The sequence below is a fragment of the Caretta caretta genome, chromosome 2, assembly GCF_965140235.1.
Source record: "Caretta caretta isolate rCarCar2 chromosome 2, rCarCar1.hap1, whole genome shotgun sequence".
NCBI lineage: Eukaryota > Metazoa > Chordata > Testudines > Cheloniidae > Caretta > Caretta caretta.
This window is the reverse complement of record NC_134207.1, coordinates 264,507,786-264,522,142: the sequence shown is the minus strand read 5'-3', so window position 1 is coordinate 264,522,142 and position 14,357 is coordinate 264,507,786. Positions and strand designations below refer to the sequence as shown.

Genomic DNA, 14,357 nt, shown 5'->3' with positions numbered 1-14,357 from the left:
ATTCCTAATACCTTTGGATCTATGGCTCTCAGTTTCTCTGTGCCTCATTTGCCAATCTGTAAGATAGGGATGATATTTCCATAGTTCATGGAGGTGTTGTATTTATCCTCGCATTAAATTGTAAGGTGTTCATATCCCAGTATTAGGGGCCATGTCAGAGCGTAAGAGATCTATGTGAGGAGAAATTTCATCTTCATATCTACAGGCAGTAGAAAAAATGCACCTAAAACCAAAACTGTTTAGATGACTACCGTCTTTTTGTCTCTTTTTTCACTTCTGCTTTCTGGTTCATTAGTCCCCCGCACTCGTGCAGTGTGGAACTCGGAAGGTGAGTGAGGTTAAGACGCCTGTCTTGTCTTGATTTTATTATCATGTACAGGCATTTCCTGTCCCAGTCGAACCACCAGTGTTCTTGCAAAAAACAGCTTTTTAAGTCCTGTGCACTGTTCCAACGTTACGGAATTTCATAACCCTATAATTTGGGGAAGTTAAGTGCCCAGGGCTATCTCAGAGAGCCTCAAAAAAAAAAAAAGGTCTTGTTTTGTAATCTTAGTTACAGTGGCACGTTTTCTATTAGCGGTATCTCCAAACCGCATTCACCCTGCCCTTGATTTTCTTCACTGGTTGGGTTCTTTCCATTGTGGCTCTCCATGACGTTTGCTAGCACCACTTGGGTTAGTATTTTTCTCTTTTTAAAGAGGAAGCAATAGGAATTTGTTGGTTGGCCCATGGACACAAGCAGTGTTACTCAAGCACTTCCGTTGTATACAGCAGTGAGGACAGATGTAACTGGACAGCCAGGGCACTCAGACTTTCTGCTCCCTTGGGGTGGACGTGGTCAGAGCAGCTGTTGTGGTGGATAGCTTGGTGGCTGCATACAACACATTTTGCTGCCAATGGAGGTGAGTTGAGGCTCAGTGGCACACCGCTAATGACGGGGGAAGTTTGAACTAACCCTGTCCTTGCCGTACGTGCTTTGGGCATAAACGGGCTTCCCTCAGGAGAGCAAGTCCAGCTCTTGGGGGATTAATTCTGTGGTAAAAAAGCTCAAGGCCTTCTTTTGAAAGCTCTGATGCTTGTTGAAGTCTTGCAAGGAGGCAGCTTGGCCCATTGACAAGGGCAGTGGTCTGAGAATTTGTGTTTGGGGGAGGGAAACTGGGCTTTGTTCCCAGCTCTGCCACTGACCTTGCTGTGTGACCTTGGGCAAGTCACTTCACCTCTCCGTGCCTCTAGTTGCCCTCCCAACTTTCTCTCTTTAGATTGCTCTTTTGGGCTGGGAGCGTCTCTCTCTGTGTGTGCAGTGCCAAGCACCAGGAGGGCCCAATTTGGGGGCCCGGAGCCCTGCTGTGAGACGAGTTGTAGGGTTCTTTATAGTGAACGGCTTTAACTCTGTTTGCAACTAGAACATGTGCACCACTGAAGCGGCGGAGACGCTCCTACGAACAGAAGAAACCTTCTCTGCATGTCTAGCGCGTATCAACACCATCGTTCTCAAGCCCTTGCTCCAGGCAGGTAAGCCCACAGAGGAGAATGTAGCCATCTGCTCATGAAGCTCTGCTTCCCGGCATCTGATCGATGCAGTCCTTAGGCTTCAGTGGTAACCGGTGTCATCTGGCACAGAGCTGACTGAGGCAGGTGTATTGGAAGGTGTTCTAACCTGGGGAAATGGAATCTAAACCCAGTTCAGCTTAATCAGAGCTCTAAGGCTACGTCTACACTACACAGTACCAGAAGTGGTGTGTAGCGATGTGTAGCCACGCGCTGGAGTGAAAAACAAGCTGCGTCCACACTGTGATATGTAGATACATGTGTCAGAGAAAAGCTCTGGTGAGGGAGGCAGCAGGGAAAGGCACCTTTCCTCGCAGAGGGGGAAGGGCACCAGCAGCTGGGAGATGGCAGAACACTACATGGCAAAAATAGCAATGTAAACGGGGAAGGCAAGGCTTGGGTGAGTAGGGAGTCGTGTAGGGTCTGTATTCAGGGGCATAACCACACCCTTCAGGTGTGTCTATGCTTTACTTGCCTAAGCTATGCCTTGTGGTCTACACTGCTACTTAAACCCATGCAAAGGGTGCTGCCCTAGTACATACTCCACAAGGTTGCATGTGACCTCTGGTCCAAGACATAGGTTTGGATCATTGAGGGCTGTTTCCTTGCTCTTACTGGAGTAAATCCAGATTCCCACTCGTGTGAGAATAGAGTCACACCCATAGAAGATCTAAACTGGTGATACTTTCCATTCAGGTCCTTGGTGTTGAAAACCACACCCCCAATCTTGCATCCACTTGCAAGTTTGTTTCAGCACAGAGGAGTGAAGTTCTAACTGTTCTGACTTCCTTGCTTAGTCCCCTAAACCGCTGTGCCCCTTCTGCCTTATCATCTTGATAGGGATGACCACCTAGCTCTGCGCAAATAGTACGTATACAGCCAGATCCTCAGCTGGGGTATATTGGTGTCACTTCAAACACCAATACACACAAGCTGAGGATGTGATCCACACAACTTCTTAAGGTAGAGGGTGCCGACACATGCTAGCCATCAGCTCTTCTCTCTGGAGAATCTCAGCTGCCCTGTTCGTGTGTCTCCCAGGAGATGACTTGGGCCTCATCACCAAGTCCTGCCTTGAGTGCAGGAGACTGGACTAGAAGACCTCTCGAGGTCCCTGCCGGTCCAATGCATCTATCGTTCTATGACTTCATAGTATCCTCTCTTCTTGGTCTCTTTCAAAGAGCCTTCTGAGCAAAAAGGAAAGGATAATTTGAAATTATTGCTGCTTTTGAACGACCGCTTCCACGCTCTCTGGGACCTGACAGAGGAAAACCACCGGATGCTGAAACAGAAGTTCAGCATCTCCGAGTCGCTCTGCCTCCAAGACCTCTACATCCTGTGGAAGGGAGACCTGTTTCTCAGTATCTACATCCAGTAAGTACAAAGACACTATTATGTCAATTACTGAAGCAAACCTATAGACTAGAGGATCAGGATGAAATCTTTGTCTACTCAGCAGTTCTCAAGCTGTGGGTCGGGACCCCCAAGTGGGTCATGAGCCCATTTGAATGGGGTCGCCAGGGCTGACTTAAACTTGCTCGGGCTTGGGGCTGAAGCCAAAGCCCGAGGGCTTCAGCCCTGGGTAGTGGAGCTCAGGTTACAGGCCCCCTGCCTGGGGCTGAAGCCCTTAGGCTTCAGTTTTGGCCCCCTCGCCTGGAGCATTGGGGCTTGGGCTTTGGCCTCTCCACCTGGGACAGTGGGGCTCGGGTGGGCTCAAGCTTCAGTCCCCCCTTCTGGGGGCATATAGTAATTTGTGTTGTCAAAGGGGGGTCATGGTGCAATGAAGTTTGAGAACCCCTGGAACCCCTGGTATTTAGTTGGTATCCTTTCTCTAGCTGTGGCTGTGATTTTCCTCTAAAGAGGTTTAAGATGAACACTTGCCTTCTGGTGCACACTGATATTTAGAAGCTTTAAAAGGGTGGAGGGTGGGGATATATGCCATGACTGAGTTATATGCAAACAGAGTTCGTGTTGTGATCAGGATGAGAGGACTTGTGTCTAGATCGGGGTGGGGTGCAGGGCTGCAAGCAGACCTCACTGGGACACGGAGTGGAAAAAGTAACATGTCACAGTCATTAGAATCTATTAAAGCCCAACCGCCGAGGAGACTGCTCCTATGCACAAGTGTTTTCAGGATTGGGCTCTGGTGTGCTATAAATGCCATTAAAATCTGGGCTGACTGGCAGATTATCATTGCACCGCCGTTCGTTAGAAACGCAATCATCCCAAACTCAGGATTCTGGATATCATGCCATGCTCCCTGTATAGGCTGGGCTCCGCGTGGGTGTCGGGGGCCCGTGCTAGCAGATCAGATTGCTTATGCATCCTGGTCCCAATCCTCCAATGTCCCATGCTTAGCATGCAGGGTGATCTGATTCTGCGGGCACACGCTGGTGCGTTAATGGTGGGAGAGAGCTTCGGTAAGAATGTATCTGTCTCCCTCTCATGCTTCTGGGGAGCAGCACCGTGTGGGTGGTGAGGCAGGGGGATAGATTTTTACAGATGCTAGAACAGCCCGCCTGCAGCAGAACACCTGGTGGTTTTAAGTAATTAGACAAAATGAAGCTGAACACATGCTGACAGTGTGGCTGTCTGCTTCTAGTGGCGAGACCATGTATACTGGGTTTAGTCTAGCAGACCTGGTTCTGTGCCTCAATAGAAGCCCATAGGTTTCGATCACAGGCCTTGGATTCAGTCCCTGCAGACTAACTCTCCAGGGCGATTGTTGCCTGAGTAAAGTCGATCTTAAGGTACTTTTCTGGTAATCAGTCTAGTGGAGAATGTTCCCCATTAATAATCCCCCAAGGGAAGTTTATACAGGGCATTGGAGAGCATACTGTAGGGGACATATATGGAGGGAATAGTCTGTGGGCTTAGTCTCCATCTCTGACACCCTGGGCAAAAAGGCAACAGACACGATGGGCTTCCAAACGAGCCACAAGATTCTCCCAGTGCCTCTTCAACCTGGTAGCTACTACTTGACCCAAACTCGGCCTCTCTTTCTCTTTCCCTACAGGTACTTTGTCACCTTTGCAAACTGTGTTGTAGTCCAGGGCTTTGACCAGGCAGCAAAGAATAAAAGGTTAGTGGCTTCAGACCCTCCAGCCTCCTGTTCAGCCTGAGGGAATAATCCTGCCTGCATGAGGGAAAGCTAAAGGAGTGAGACTTCAAGCAGGTCCTAGAGTCCCCTGGCTTATGGGCGCTGGCCCTGCTACAATGATATACTGGCCAGAAAATGCCTCATTGCTACAGTAATCCAGCCAGTGTGTTAATGGGACGACACTGAGTAATCTCTTCTTCATGGCTGTGGCCTCCACCTACAATGCAGGCTGCTCCCAGCTTCAGTGGAGGCCACGATGCCAGGTTGCACCCTAACCACTAGGCTAAACATTATATGGGGAGGTACCACCACCTCCTCCACTGACTTTGAATTTGTCCCTTTAAAAAGGCCAGGAAACACATGCTTTGGGTCAAACCACTTATTTAAAAAGCGGTTTGACCAAGTGGTTTGACCGAAAGCATGTGTTTCCTGGCCTTTTTAAAGGGACAAATTCAAACGCTTTGGGTCAAACCACTTATTTAAATCAAGCATGTGTGTTGGGTGGAACTGCTGCTGAAATGTCTCAACTTTTGAATTTGAACCCAAACCTCGCTTGGAAGTGCTGGCGAACCGAAAAATCCGTGATTTGCTCAGCCCTGTTAGCGACAGAACGGAGTGTTTAAATCCTCAGCAGGAAGGAGAGCAAAAAGGCTGTGCTGCTTAGTGTGTCACAGCATGTAAACCGAAGAGGGCAGCTGCTTTTTAAGGTATGTCCACACTGAAGTCATGAGGGGTGATGGCAGCATGTGTAAACGTAGCTGACCTAGCTCGAGTCCTAATGGCCATGAAGCTGCAGTTGCATGCACTGTAGTGTGGGCTGTACAAGTCTTCCTGGAACCTTGGAACTGTCCCCAGGGCTAACCTGTGCTGAAACGTACTGCCACAGCTTCACTGCTCCAGTACCTAAGCTATCTGAGCTGCAATTGCACACTGACTTCAGGCTAGGTAGTCTCCTTGAGCCAGAGCTGCTGCTCCTCTCTTTCACTGTCTTGACGGATTCTGAGATGGTCCTTAGCTCAAAATCAGGAGGGATCCCCTGTGATTTGCTCTCCCAGCTCCTTCCAGCAGATCTTGCTGGGAAACAATGAGGGGAGAGAGCCTCTGAGGTAAAGAGAGGCAAGCAATGAAAAGGTCGAAGACCTCGGTATCCAGCAGAAGCTCCATTTCGGGTCCACTGAATCACATCTTGTGCAATTTTTCAGGTGCGTCGTGGACACCGACCATGCAAACTGCCATTTGAATAGAAAATTCAAAAGCCTGCTCATAATTAGGCACGAGTAACTGCGGCAGAATTGCAAAATCGCTCAGGTAGAGAGCAGATAAAATCAAAACTGCTGGAGGATTTGTCCTGTTAGAAGTGTTCAGAGACGTATTTAACTTCCAGTCAGAACTGGAAGGCCTGGAAATTTGCACATACTATACACAATGTTTTCTCTGCTATTTGAAAGATTTTTGTAGACTTGCCAAGGACAATAGCAGAGCTGCCGGCTGTGCTGTCAACTTGCTCTTCCAGATCAGTGGCTTTCAACCTGTGGTCTGCGGACCCTGGGGGTCTGCAGACTGCCTAAGATTTCCAAAGGGGTCCACACCTCCATTTAAAATTTTTAGGAGTTCTCAAATGAAAAGGGTTGATCAGTTCCTGATCAGTTTCACTCAGTGAGTTATGACGTGTAACAGATCTATAGTCAAATGACTGCATTTCAACGCTGTACGGTTTTGGTTGGCAGCCAGCATATAATGGTGCTAATCAAAAATATAAAGATAGAGTTGGGGGTGAGGGCTGTGTGCATTAGCGGTAGGGGAACCTTACGTGGTTAAGGTAAATATTCAAACTTTGCGGTTTTCATTCATATTTGGGTCTGTTAAACGGGGCCAGGAACTTCATTACAGTAGCTTTTCTTGCACTATGTTTATTGCCGGTCCGTACCGTAATGAGTCCTGTGGAAAAGGATATTGAAAAGACAAGCGAGCTGCACTTCAGTAGTTCGGGGCTTTTATCAGTCCACTCGTGTATTTGTGCCTAGTGAGTAGCACCGTCAGCGTGACTATAACTCCATACTCCTTGTATGTACTTTACAAAAAAGAGAAAGTGATTTTTGCCCAAGGTCACATAGCTGGCCAGCGGCAGGTGTGGAATAGAGCTCTGGCATACAGTCTCCCAGTCCAGTGACTGCCATACTAGGCTACACTTCTGCATGCTTGCTGTGTGCGCTACATTGGCCATAGTTACCGACATCCCTGCTGGGGAGTCACCTGTGCCCTGTCAGCAGAGTTGCTGGGTAGCATGGGTGTGACTGAAAGTTTGTTTGGCTGAGCAGGTGGGTGGTAGTGAAAGGCTGCCTCATTAAGAGAAGCAGGTTAGACATGACTAAGTGTGGGGGACGCATGCCTGGTAATGAACTGGTGTCTTGTTGACTGGAAACTTTGCAGTGAATTCTGGAAGACGCACAAGACAGCGCTGAAGCAATTCCTTGCAGACTTCACCTCTGAGACATCCATACCAGTGGCCCTGCATACAGTACTCCATAAACCTCTCCGGGATCATGTGCAGCAATATGCCCTCATCCTTACCAGGCTCAGCGAGGCCATTGGCAAGGTAAGCGACTATCCATACTGGTATTCGACAACCAGTCTCGGTATTTCATACACAGAGCTCTGGAGTATTGGGATACTGTAACCACCATATGCTGTAAGGAAAATGTATTTAACAGGATGGTAGGGAGCTGTGTTGGTGAAGATTCCTTCATCTAAGGTCCTAAAACACTTTACTGTACAATCATTAGGCATTGCCTAAACTTTCTCCCAGCTCTAGTTACAAATAGTTTGCAAAAAATGTGCTTTTGGTCTACCTGAAAGTGTTGAGTTTGCCAAATAGTTTAAACTGAACCAAAAAAATTAAAACGTTTTGGAAATGTCCAAATGAAATACTTGTTTTGACCTGACTCGAAGTTATTTTGACTTTCCGATGCACCAAAAATCTCAATTTGATTTTTGGTTTGACCTGACGTGAAACTTATGTTTTTTTGTTTTTTGTTGTTTTTTTTTGGAATTGCCAATGTATAGAAAAATCCACTATTTGCCCAACTTAAATAGCAACATAACGCAGGCCACTCATAATACAGCCAGGCATACAGAAGTAACTGGCCCAAGTTCACCCAGTAAGCAGAGGTGGCAGAACTGGGAATAGATCCCAGAGGCTTGATGCTGTAATTTGCTTTAACCAGTAGACAATACTGCCTGCCAATAGAATGACCGATTCGAAGGTCAAAAGGGATGGTAGTGATCACCTAGTCTGACCTCTTGTATAACACAGGCCAGAGAACTCCCCCAAAATAATTTCTAGAGTAGAGCTTTTAATAATCAGCAGTTCACAAGCTAGTAATAAGGGTCAGCTCAATGAATTCAGAGGTGCCAAGGCTGCCCTACAGCGGTAATGTAGTAAGAGATGGAGATCTAGTACAGTTCTAGCTGAAACGTTCCTAACGGCGCATTCTCTTGTTGACAGAGCCGTGACAGAGAACTCGTCACCAGTGCGGCCAAGCAATATGCCAAGCTGCAGTCTTTCATCAGCCAGGTCCTGGATGAAGCCTGCCTGACCAAAGCCCTGTGGAAGTCCTTGGGGCACAAACTCACGGTGAGTCAGAAACAGCATCTCGGTGGCCCTCCAGTCTGTGGTCCTTCATGGTCATGCTGATGGTTCGGGACAAGAGATTCCAGAGCATGCATTGAACTGGGAACTAGACAGGCCCTCATGAAGGGAGTCCTTTATTGCACCCGCTTTACCAAAGGGGTGGCCATTCTAATACCTTCCCCGTGGTTCTGGAGAGCCATACGGTAGGCCCCAGGTCTTGTATTCTCAGGTTAGGTTCCATAATGGGTTAATTCACGGAGGCTGTTCAACATCCCCTTCACCAAAGAAGGGTGACCCCCAAAATATTCAGCTGTCAGTTTGGCTTAATTGACTAGCAAAATCTCCAAACCCACCTCAAATGGTACAAAACCCCCATTCCTGCCTCAGACCTCCACACAACTGCCCCGATCAGATCCCCAAATGCTCCCTTTTCAGTCTGTACAAATCCCCACCGCCCTTCCGTCCCAGGAGGCCTGTGTTCTGCCTATCTGGGGGTGGCACTCCAACCTCTGAGCAGGAGCCCTGCTGCCTGCTATTCCTTCAGCATCCTTTCTCCTTAAAAGGTGCAAGTAATAGCGGCCAAGCTCCTGCTGGTGTCTTGAAGCCTACAAAATATACATGGCCTCCCTAATCCTCTACCTGGGGGTGACCAACCGTCCTGCTCCCCTACCCTGGGACTTGCAGGGGTCTGTCTCATGTTCCTTTACCTGGGAGCAGCAGCAGGCTCTGGCTGTAACTCCTCTTCCATGGCACTTCCAGCAAGTGCTTGTCCCCACCAGAAGTGAGAGAACGTTTATCCAAAGACCTCAACTGCAGTGTCTTCAGTTTTTTGTTCCAAAACTAGGCAAGAGTTCAGGAGGCTTCCTATGTTATCTGCTTCCTTCCACCCCTCTCTTCCTGGGGAGGCAAAGTTAGTATTGCTCCCATGTTTTAGTCTTCTCTAGGGGTGTGTGACTGGTTCAGACGTGACTATAAGCTTGCTTGAACCAGGCCCCGTTCAAGCGTATGGAACCCAAATGTTCTTGGGGACAAAGACTGATGTAGACTCAATGAAGACTTATCTAGGTCTCCTGCTTCCAGGGTGCACCCTTGGAGGTTTCCAAGGGTTCTCCATCACTGGAAACCTTGCATGGTTGAAGCTCTAGTTTGAGGAAACTCTTCTGTTTGGCTGTTTCTGCCCCCATAGCTCTCTAACATTGGCAGTCAGCAAGTCTCTCTGAGGTGATCAGAGTGAGATGCCCTGTACCTAGTCCTATAGATGCTTCTCTTTGCGAGTCCATGAGCTCTTTCTCCGTCACATACTTTCTTGGTTCCCTTGGCAGGACTTGCTCTGTGTTCCTGAGCGCAGGCTGCTGGAAGACAGCAAAAACCTTCCTGTCTTTGCCAGCGTGGGCCGAACCGACCGGGTTCTGCTCTTTGATGACATCCTAGTGCTGATTCAGGTGAGTCGGCCCTGGGAGAAGGATAAAGAGCTAACATAGTCATCGTGAAAAGCTCAATGCTGCTAAAAGTGACACCACTTCAGTTCAGATACCATAGCGGAGTCTGGCTGTAGTTTGAAATGCTCCAGCTCAGATCCATGTATGTTTTGATTCTCAATGGAGATCAAGAAAGCTGGGTGGGGTGGGAGAAGAACACCACTAGCATAATTTTCTTGTGCCATCATAACAAACTCATGCTACTTAATGTCCATGGTTGGAAGTGTACTTGGCTCTTTTTTTCCATGAGAAAGACTTGAACTGAAGAGATTAGTCTATAAAGCCTCAATCTGCCAATACTTACGCACGTTGTTACATGCTTGCAGGGCTGAATAGACTCGGGATGGGAAGAAGGGGTTCAAAATAAAAGCAAAGTCTTTGGAAAATTTTAAGTAATAAAGCATGGAACAACTTTTGAGCCAGAATTATTGCACCTTTCAAATGTGTTTCATTTCTCTGCTTCCCCTGCTGCTACCCTCTACCCCACATCAGTGCAGGGAGCTTGGAATCGTATTGGGATGGGCCGCATACACTGCTGACAGATGCTACTAGAGTTGTGTGAATACCTGTGTGTTTGGAGTTGCTGGCAATTCTGGGGTGGGGAAAATATTGGGCTGAGTGAAACATTTTGTTTGACTTTTGAGCAATTTAAGGGATTTTGAATTTTTAAAATTGGAAGGAAACGTTAAAACGGTCCATTTAAAACTGGAAAATCAAAACGCTTGGTTTAGAAAGTGCAAAAAACCCCCCCCATTTTTAGACCTCTTTTTTGAATCTTTTGTTATGACACAAATAACTTGGTGACACTGACGCAAGTTCTCAAAGTTATGGCATTACCGAATCTGCCTTGCTTTCTTCTCTCTTCTCTCTCTCTCCCCGCACCCCACCCCCAAATTCAGCCAAAATATTCATCCGGCTCTACACACGAAAGTCTGTCCCCTGGATCACCAGACCAGTGCTAATATCTGGGTATGCAGTATCCGCTCTTTTCAAATGGCTCATCTTTCTCTCTGCTTCTTTAGGGGAACAACTGCCAGAGTTTTGATCTGAAGCTGGTGTGGGTCGATGGATCCGGCAGTGAAAAGCCAGGCTCAGAGAAGTAAGTGAAATACTTTTGCTTTGAAAACTGGTTCAACGCCACGTATTTCAAACCATTCGCTTTGGGACCAGTCTCCTTCCCCATGCTGGTGGCTGCATGAGCAGGAATTGGCTATGGGCTATGCATGGTCCTATCTTAGACCCGCTCTCAGGAAGTTTAAATGTGCACTGCTGATTTCACTGATAGTTTGAGAATCATCAATAATAAAATGTCTTCATGACAGATTTAAGGAGTTCAATCTCGTTAGCTTCTCAAAAGACAAAACTCAGATATAGGGTGTAAATACCATCCTGGGGAGAAAATACCAGACATTAAAGGGCTCTCCAGTGTAATGGAGAGAGGTATAGTAGGAACTTATGGATGGAAACTGAAGCCAGACAAATTCACATTTAAAAACAAGGAACAGACTTCTAATGTGAGGGTGATTTAACCACTGGAACACGCTACCCAGGGAAGTGATGGATTCTCCATCTCTTGATGTCTTTGGACCAAGACTGGTGGCTTTTTTTGGAAAAGATGTTTGAGCCAAATCCAGTGGTGAGATGGAGCCAGTTCGCACCGGTTCGCATGAACTGGTTGTTAAATTTTGAAGTCGGTTTAGAACCAGTTGTTAAAGGGGTGGGGAAGCTCAGGCGGGACGGGCAGGATGTGGCCCACGGGACCGTCCTGTCCGTCATGCCTGAGCTCTCGGCTGGGGAGGTTCCCATGTGAATTTTTACTGACCTGGTGGCATTCCAAGCCTTCGGTGGCACTTCGGCAGTGGGTCCTTCACTCGCTCCGGGTCTTCGGCGGCATTTCAGCGGCGAGTCCTTCAGTGCCGCCGAAGACCCAGAGGGACTGAAGGACATGCCGCCGAAGTGCTGCCGAAGACCCGGAGTGAGCGAAGGAACCAGTTCTTGAGCTTCTGGCAGCTCATCACTGGCCAAATCTAAGTTATTGGGCTCAATCCAGGGGTAAGTGGCTGGAGTTCTCTGGCCTATGTTGTTCAGGAGGTCAGGCTAGATGGTCATAACGGTCCCTTCTGGTCTTAAAAATCTTTGAATCCAAGTGGCAATTACTTGGCTGCTGGGTCAGTCTCTGGAATATGTTCATAGAGTTGAAGGCCAGAAGGGCCTATCAGATCTTCATCTGACCTCCTGTCTGTCACAGACCACCACACCAATGCCTTCCAGCATCCCCACACCAAACCCAACAACCCAAGTATTGTAGGCTACAGGAGACTGGACATGTACCACCAGCAGAGAATAGGAAGGACTGAGGTGCACCAGTGCCCGAGGCCCCCTGCAACAGCAGGGAATTGAGTGAGACGCCCAGATAATCCTGGCAAGTGACTTGCACCCACACACTCCGAGAGAGGCAACACTCCCCCCCTCCCCCGCCAAGGTCACTGCCAATCTGACCTGGGGGACCATTCATTCATTCCCACCCCACGTATGGTGTTCAGTTACTCCCTGAGGATGTGAGCAAGAACCAACCAGCCAAGCACCAGAGAAAGAACGCTCCGAGAACGCCAGAGCCCTGGCCCACCTGCCCAGTGTCCCATCTCCAATTGTGGCCATCCCTGATCCTTCTGGGCGGTTTATCTCCTTCCTCTGAATATATCGAGGGGAGGAAGAGAGGGAAATCCCTTTCTGACCCTTGCAGGTGGTTGGCAGATGCCCTGAAGTATGAGGTTTTTAGGCACATAAACCAGAAGTTGAGTACAAAGTAGTCAGAAAAGGGCAGTAAAGTCTTGCTGTGGACTGCCTGTAGAGAGAGCTCTTGCCTTTCCCCACCTCCCTAATATTGCTTTTCTGCTTAGCAGGAATACGGTTCATATTGTCACACCAGAAGAAGGGTTCTTCCTCTCTACCAAAGAGCCACGGATAAAGGTGAGTTGAAGGGACAGAAGTGTGCTGTAGATTCACTGTGTGCAATACCAGGGCCATCCTGGCTGTTTGAATAAGGAGAAGACATCAAAGCTTGAAATGCTTACCATGGGTTTAAGTTTCAGAGTAGCAGCCGTGTTAGTCTGTATTCGCAAAAAGAAAAGGAGGACTTGTGGCACCTTAGAGACTAACAAATTTATTTGAGCATAAGCTTTTGTGAGCTACAGCTCACTTCATCGGATGCATTCAGTGGAAAATACAATGGGAGATTTATATACACAGAGAACATGAAACAATGGGTGTTACCATACACACTGTAAGGAGAGTGATCACTTATTATGAGCTATTACCAGAAGGAGAGCGGGGGGGGTGGGGGGAGGTATTCAACAGAACAGTACACACGCCTTCTCCAACTTGGCTGTTTTCACCAAACAATATATGTTGTCAGAAGTTGCAGCAGCTGCCTGTTCTCTTGAACAACATCCAATTGATCTGAATCTTTAGGCGGTGACGTGGTCATCCTGGTTAACCAGGCCTGTAGGCGTACAGGCTCAACACAGGCCAACTGGGCCAAGGAATCACATAGTTGCAACAGACTGGGGTTAAGGCTCTTCTCAGTCAACTGGAAGAGTTTGGTGAAGAATTTCAGCACATTGTTACAGAATTTAGCGGAGAGATTTTCATTGGCTGTTGCCATTGTGATAGAGACCAGTTCTCCACTCTCTGAGAAGAATTCCTCCATGGCTTTCTGGGCCTGGCTGCTCTCCAGCTCCTTCTCCAGATCCTGCAAACACTCCTCCAAAATAGACTCATCTAGGCCACTATCGGGGTCTGAGTGATTAGCAAGTATGTTATAACATCCTTTGATTAACTTCTCATAAACATCAGCCAGGAATTCATCAGACTCCGCAGGGCCCAGGATCCTTTCTAGGGAGTTGCTGCTGATCTCTGCCACACTCTCCATACTGGTCTCCAACAGAAGGGGCAACAGGGTACGAATAAGTGCAGTTTTTAGCTTTTGTTCATAGGCTGATTCTTGGGATGTCCAGTCCTTGCTCATGTCCTGATTAGAAGTATAAGGTGGCCGCGTATCTGCCTAAATCCAGAGTGGGATGCTCCAGTGTGGTTATTGGATGTTCTGCCTTCAACTTGAAAACTGAGCTCCCAGATGAGTAACTGGCAGGAATTTCCTAGTGTGGGAGCAGTGATCCAACATGATTACGTGGCGGTGGGTAGATAAATGAGTAATATTGGACCTGGCTGGGGGCCGCGTGCCTGGTTCCCTGGAATGTAGCTTGTCAGGAGCCATTTGTTCTTTAATTCTCCCGTTCCCACCTCCAACCTGAATCCTCTGGTCTCTTTGTTCCCCCAGGCAGTCTGGCAGTGGAAGCTGAATCAAGCCGTGCGCCAGGCGCTGAATGGGAAGAGGGATTTCCCCTTGTGGGGCGAGGCCGGGGAGGGAAACGAGCCTCCTGTCCATCGCTTCTTCACGTACGCGTTCCGAGCAGAGAGCAGATTCAAGAACGCCGTGTATGAAGGTGAATGGTCCTGGGGCAAACCACATGGCAAGTAAGGACCTCCGCTTGTGTTTCCAATTCTGTATGTAAACTTTGAGGCCACCTATCGCTCTCAT

The 14,357-nt window shown here is 48.1% G+C and overlaps 1 protein-coding gene across 6 annotated transcripts in view; it reads left to right on the top strand.

Moving 5' to 3' along the window:
• Nucleotides 1–14,357, top strand: part of ALS2CL (ALS2 C-terminal like) — a 64,357-nt gene that overhangs the window by 24,800 nt on the left and 25,200 nt on the right. For 4 of the 6 annotated variants that reach the window (XM_048837371.2, XM_075126066.1, XM_075126067.1 and 1 more), the window contains exons 2-10: nucleotides 1,404–1,512; nucleotides 2,730–2,922; nucleotides 4,565–4,630; nucleotides 7,079–7,244; nucleotides 8,154–8,282; nucleotides 9,602–9,721; nucleotides 10,780–10,856; nucleotides 12,658–12,727; nucleotides 14,097–14,293. In XM_048837371.2, the coding sequence (XP_048693328.2) occupies nucleotides 1,407–1,512; nucleotides 2,730–2,922; nucleotides 4,565–4,630; nucleotides 7,079–7,244; nucleotides 8,154–8,282; nucleotides 9,602–9,721; nucleotides 10,780–10,856; nucleotides 12,658–12,727; nucleotides 14,097–14,293 (1,124 nt within the window). In that variant the 5' untranslated portion in view covers nucleotides 1,404–1,406. Of the gene's footprint in view, nucleotides 1–883; nucleotides 903–1,403; nucleotides 1,513–2,729; nucleotides 2,923–4,564; nucleotides 4,631–7,078; nucleotides 7,245–8,153; nucleotides 8,283–9,601; nucleotides 9,722–10,779; nucleotides 10,857–12,657; nucleotides 12,728–14,096; nucleotides 14,294–14,357 lie in introns of those variants that run through there. The other 2 variants (XM_048837367.2, XM_075126065.1) reach the window with 2 other exon arrangements.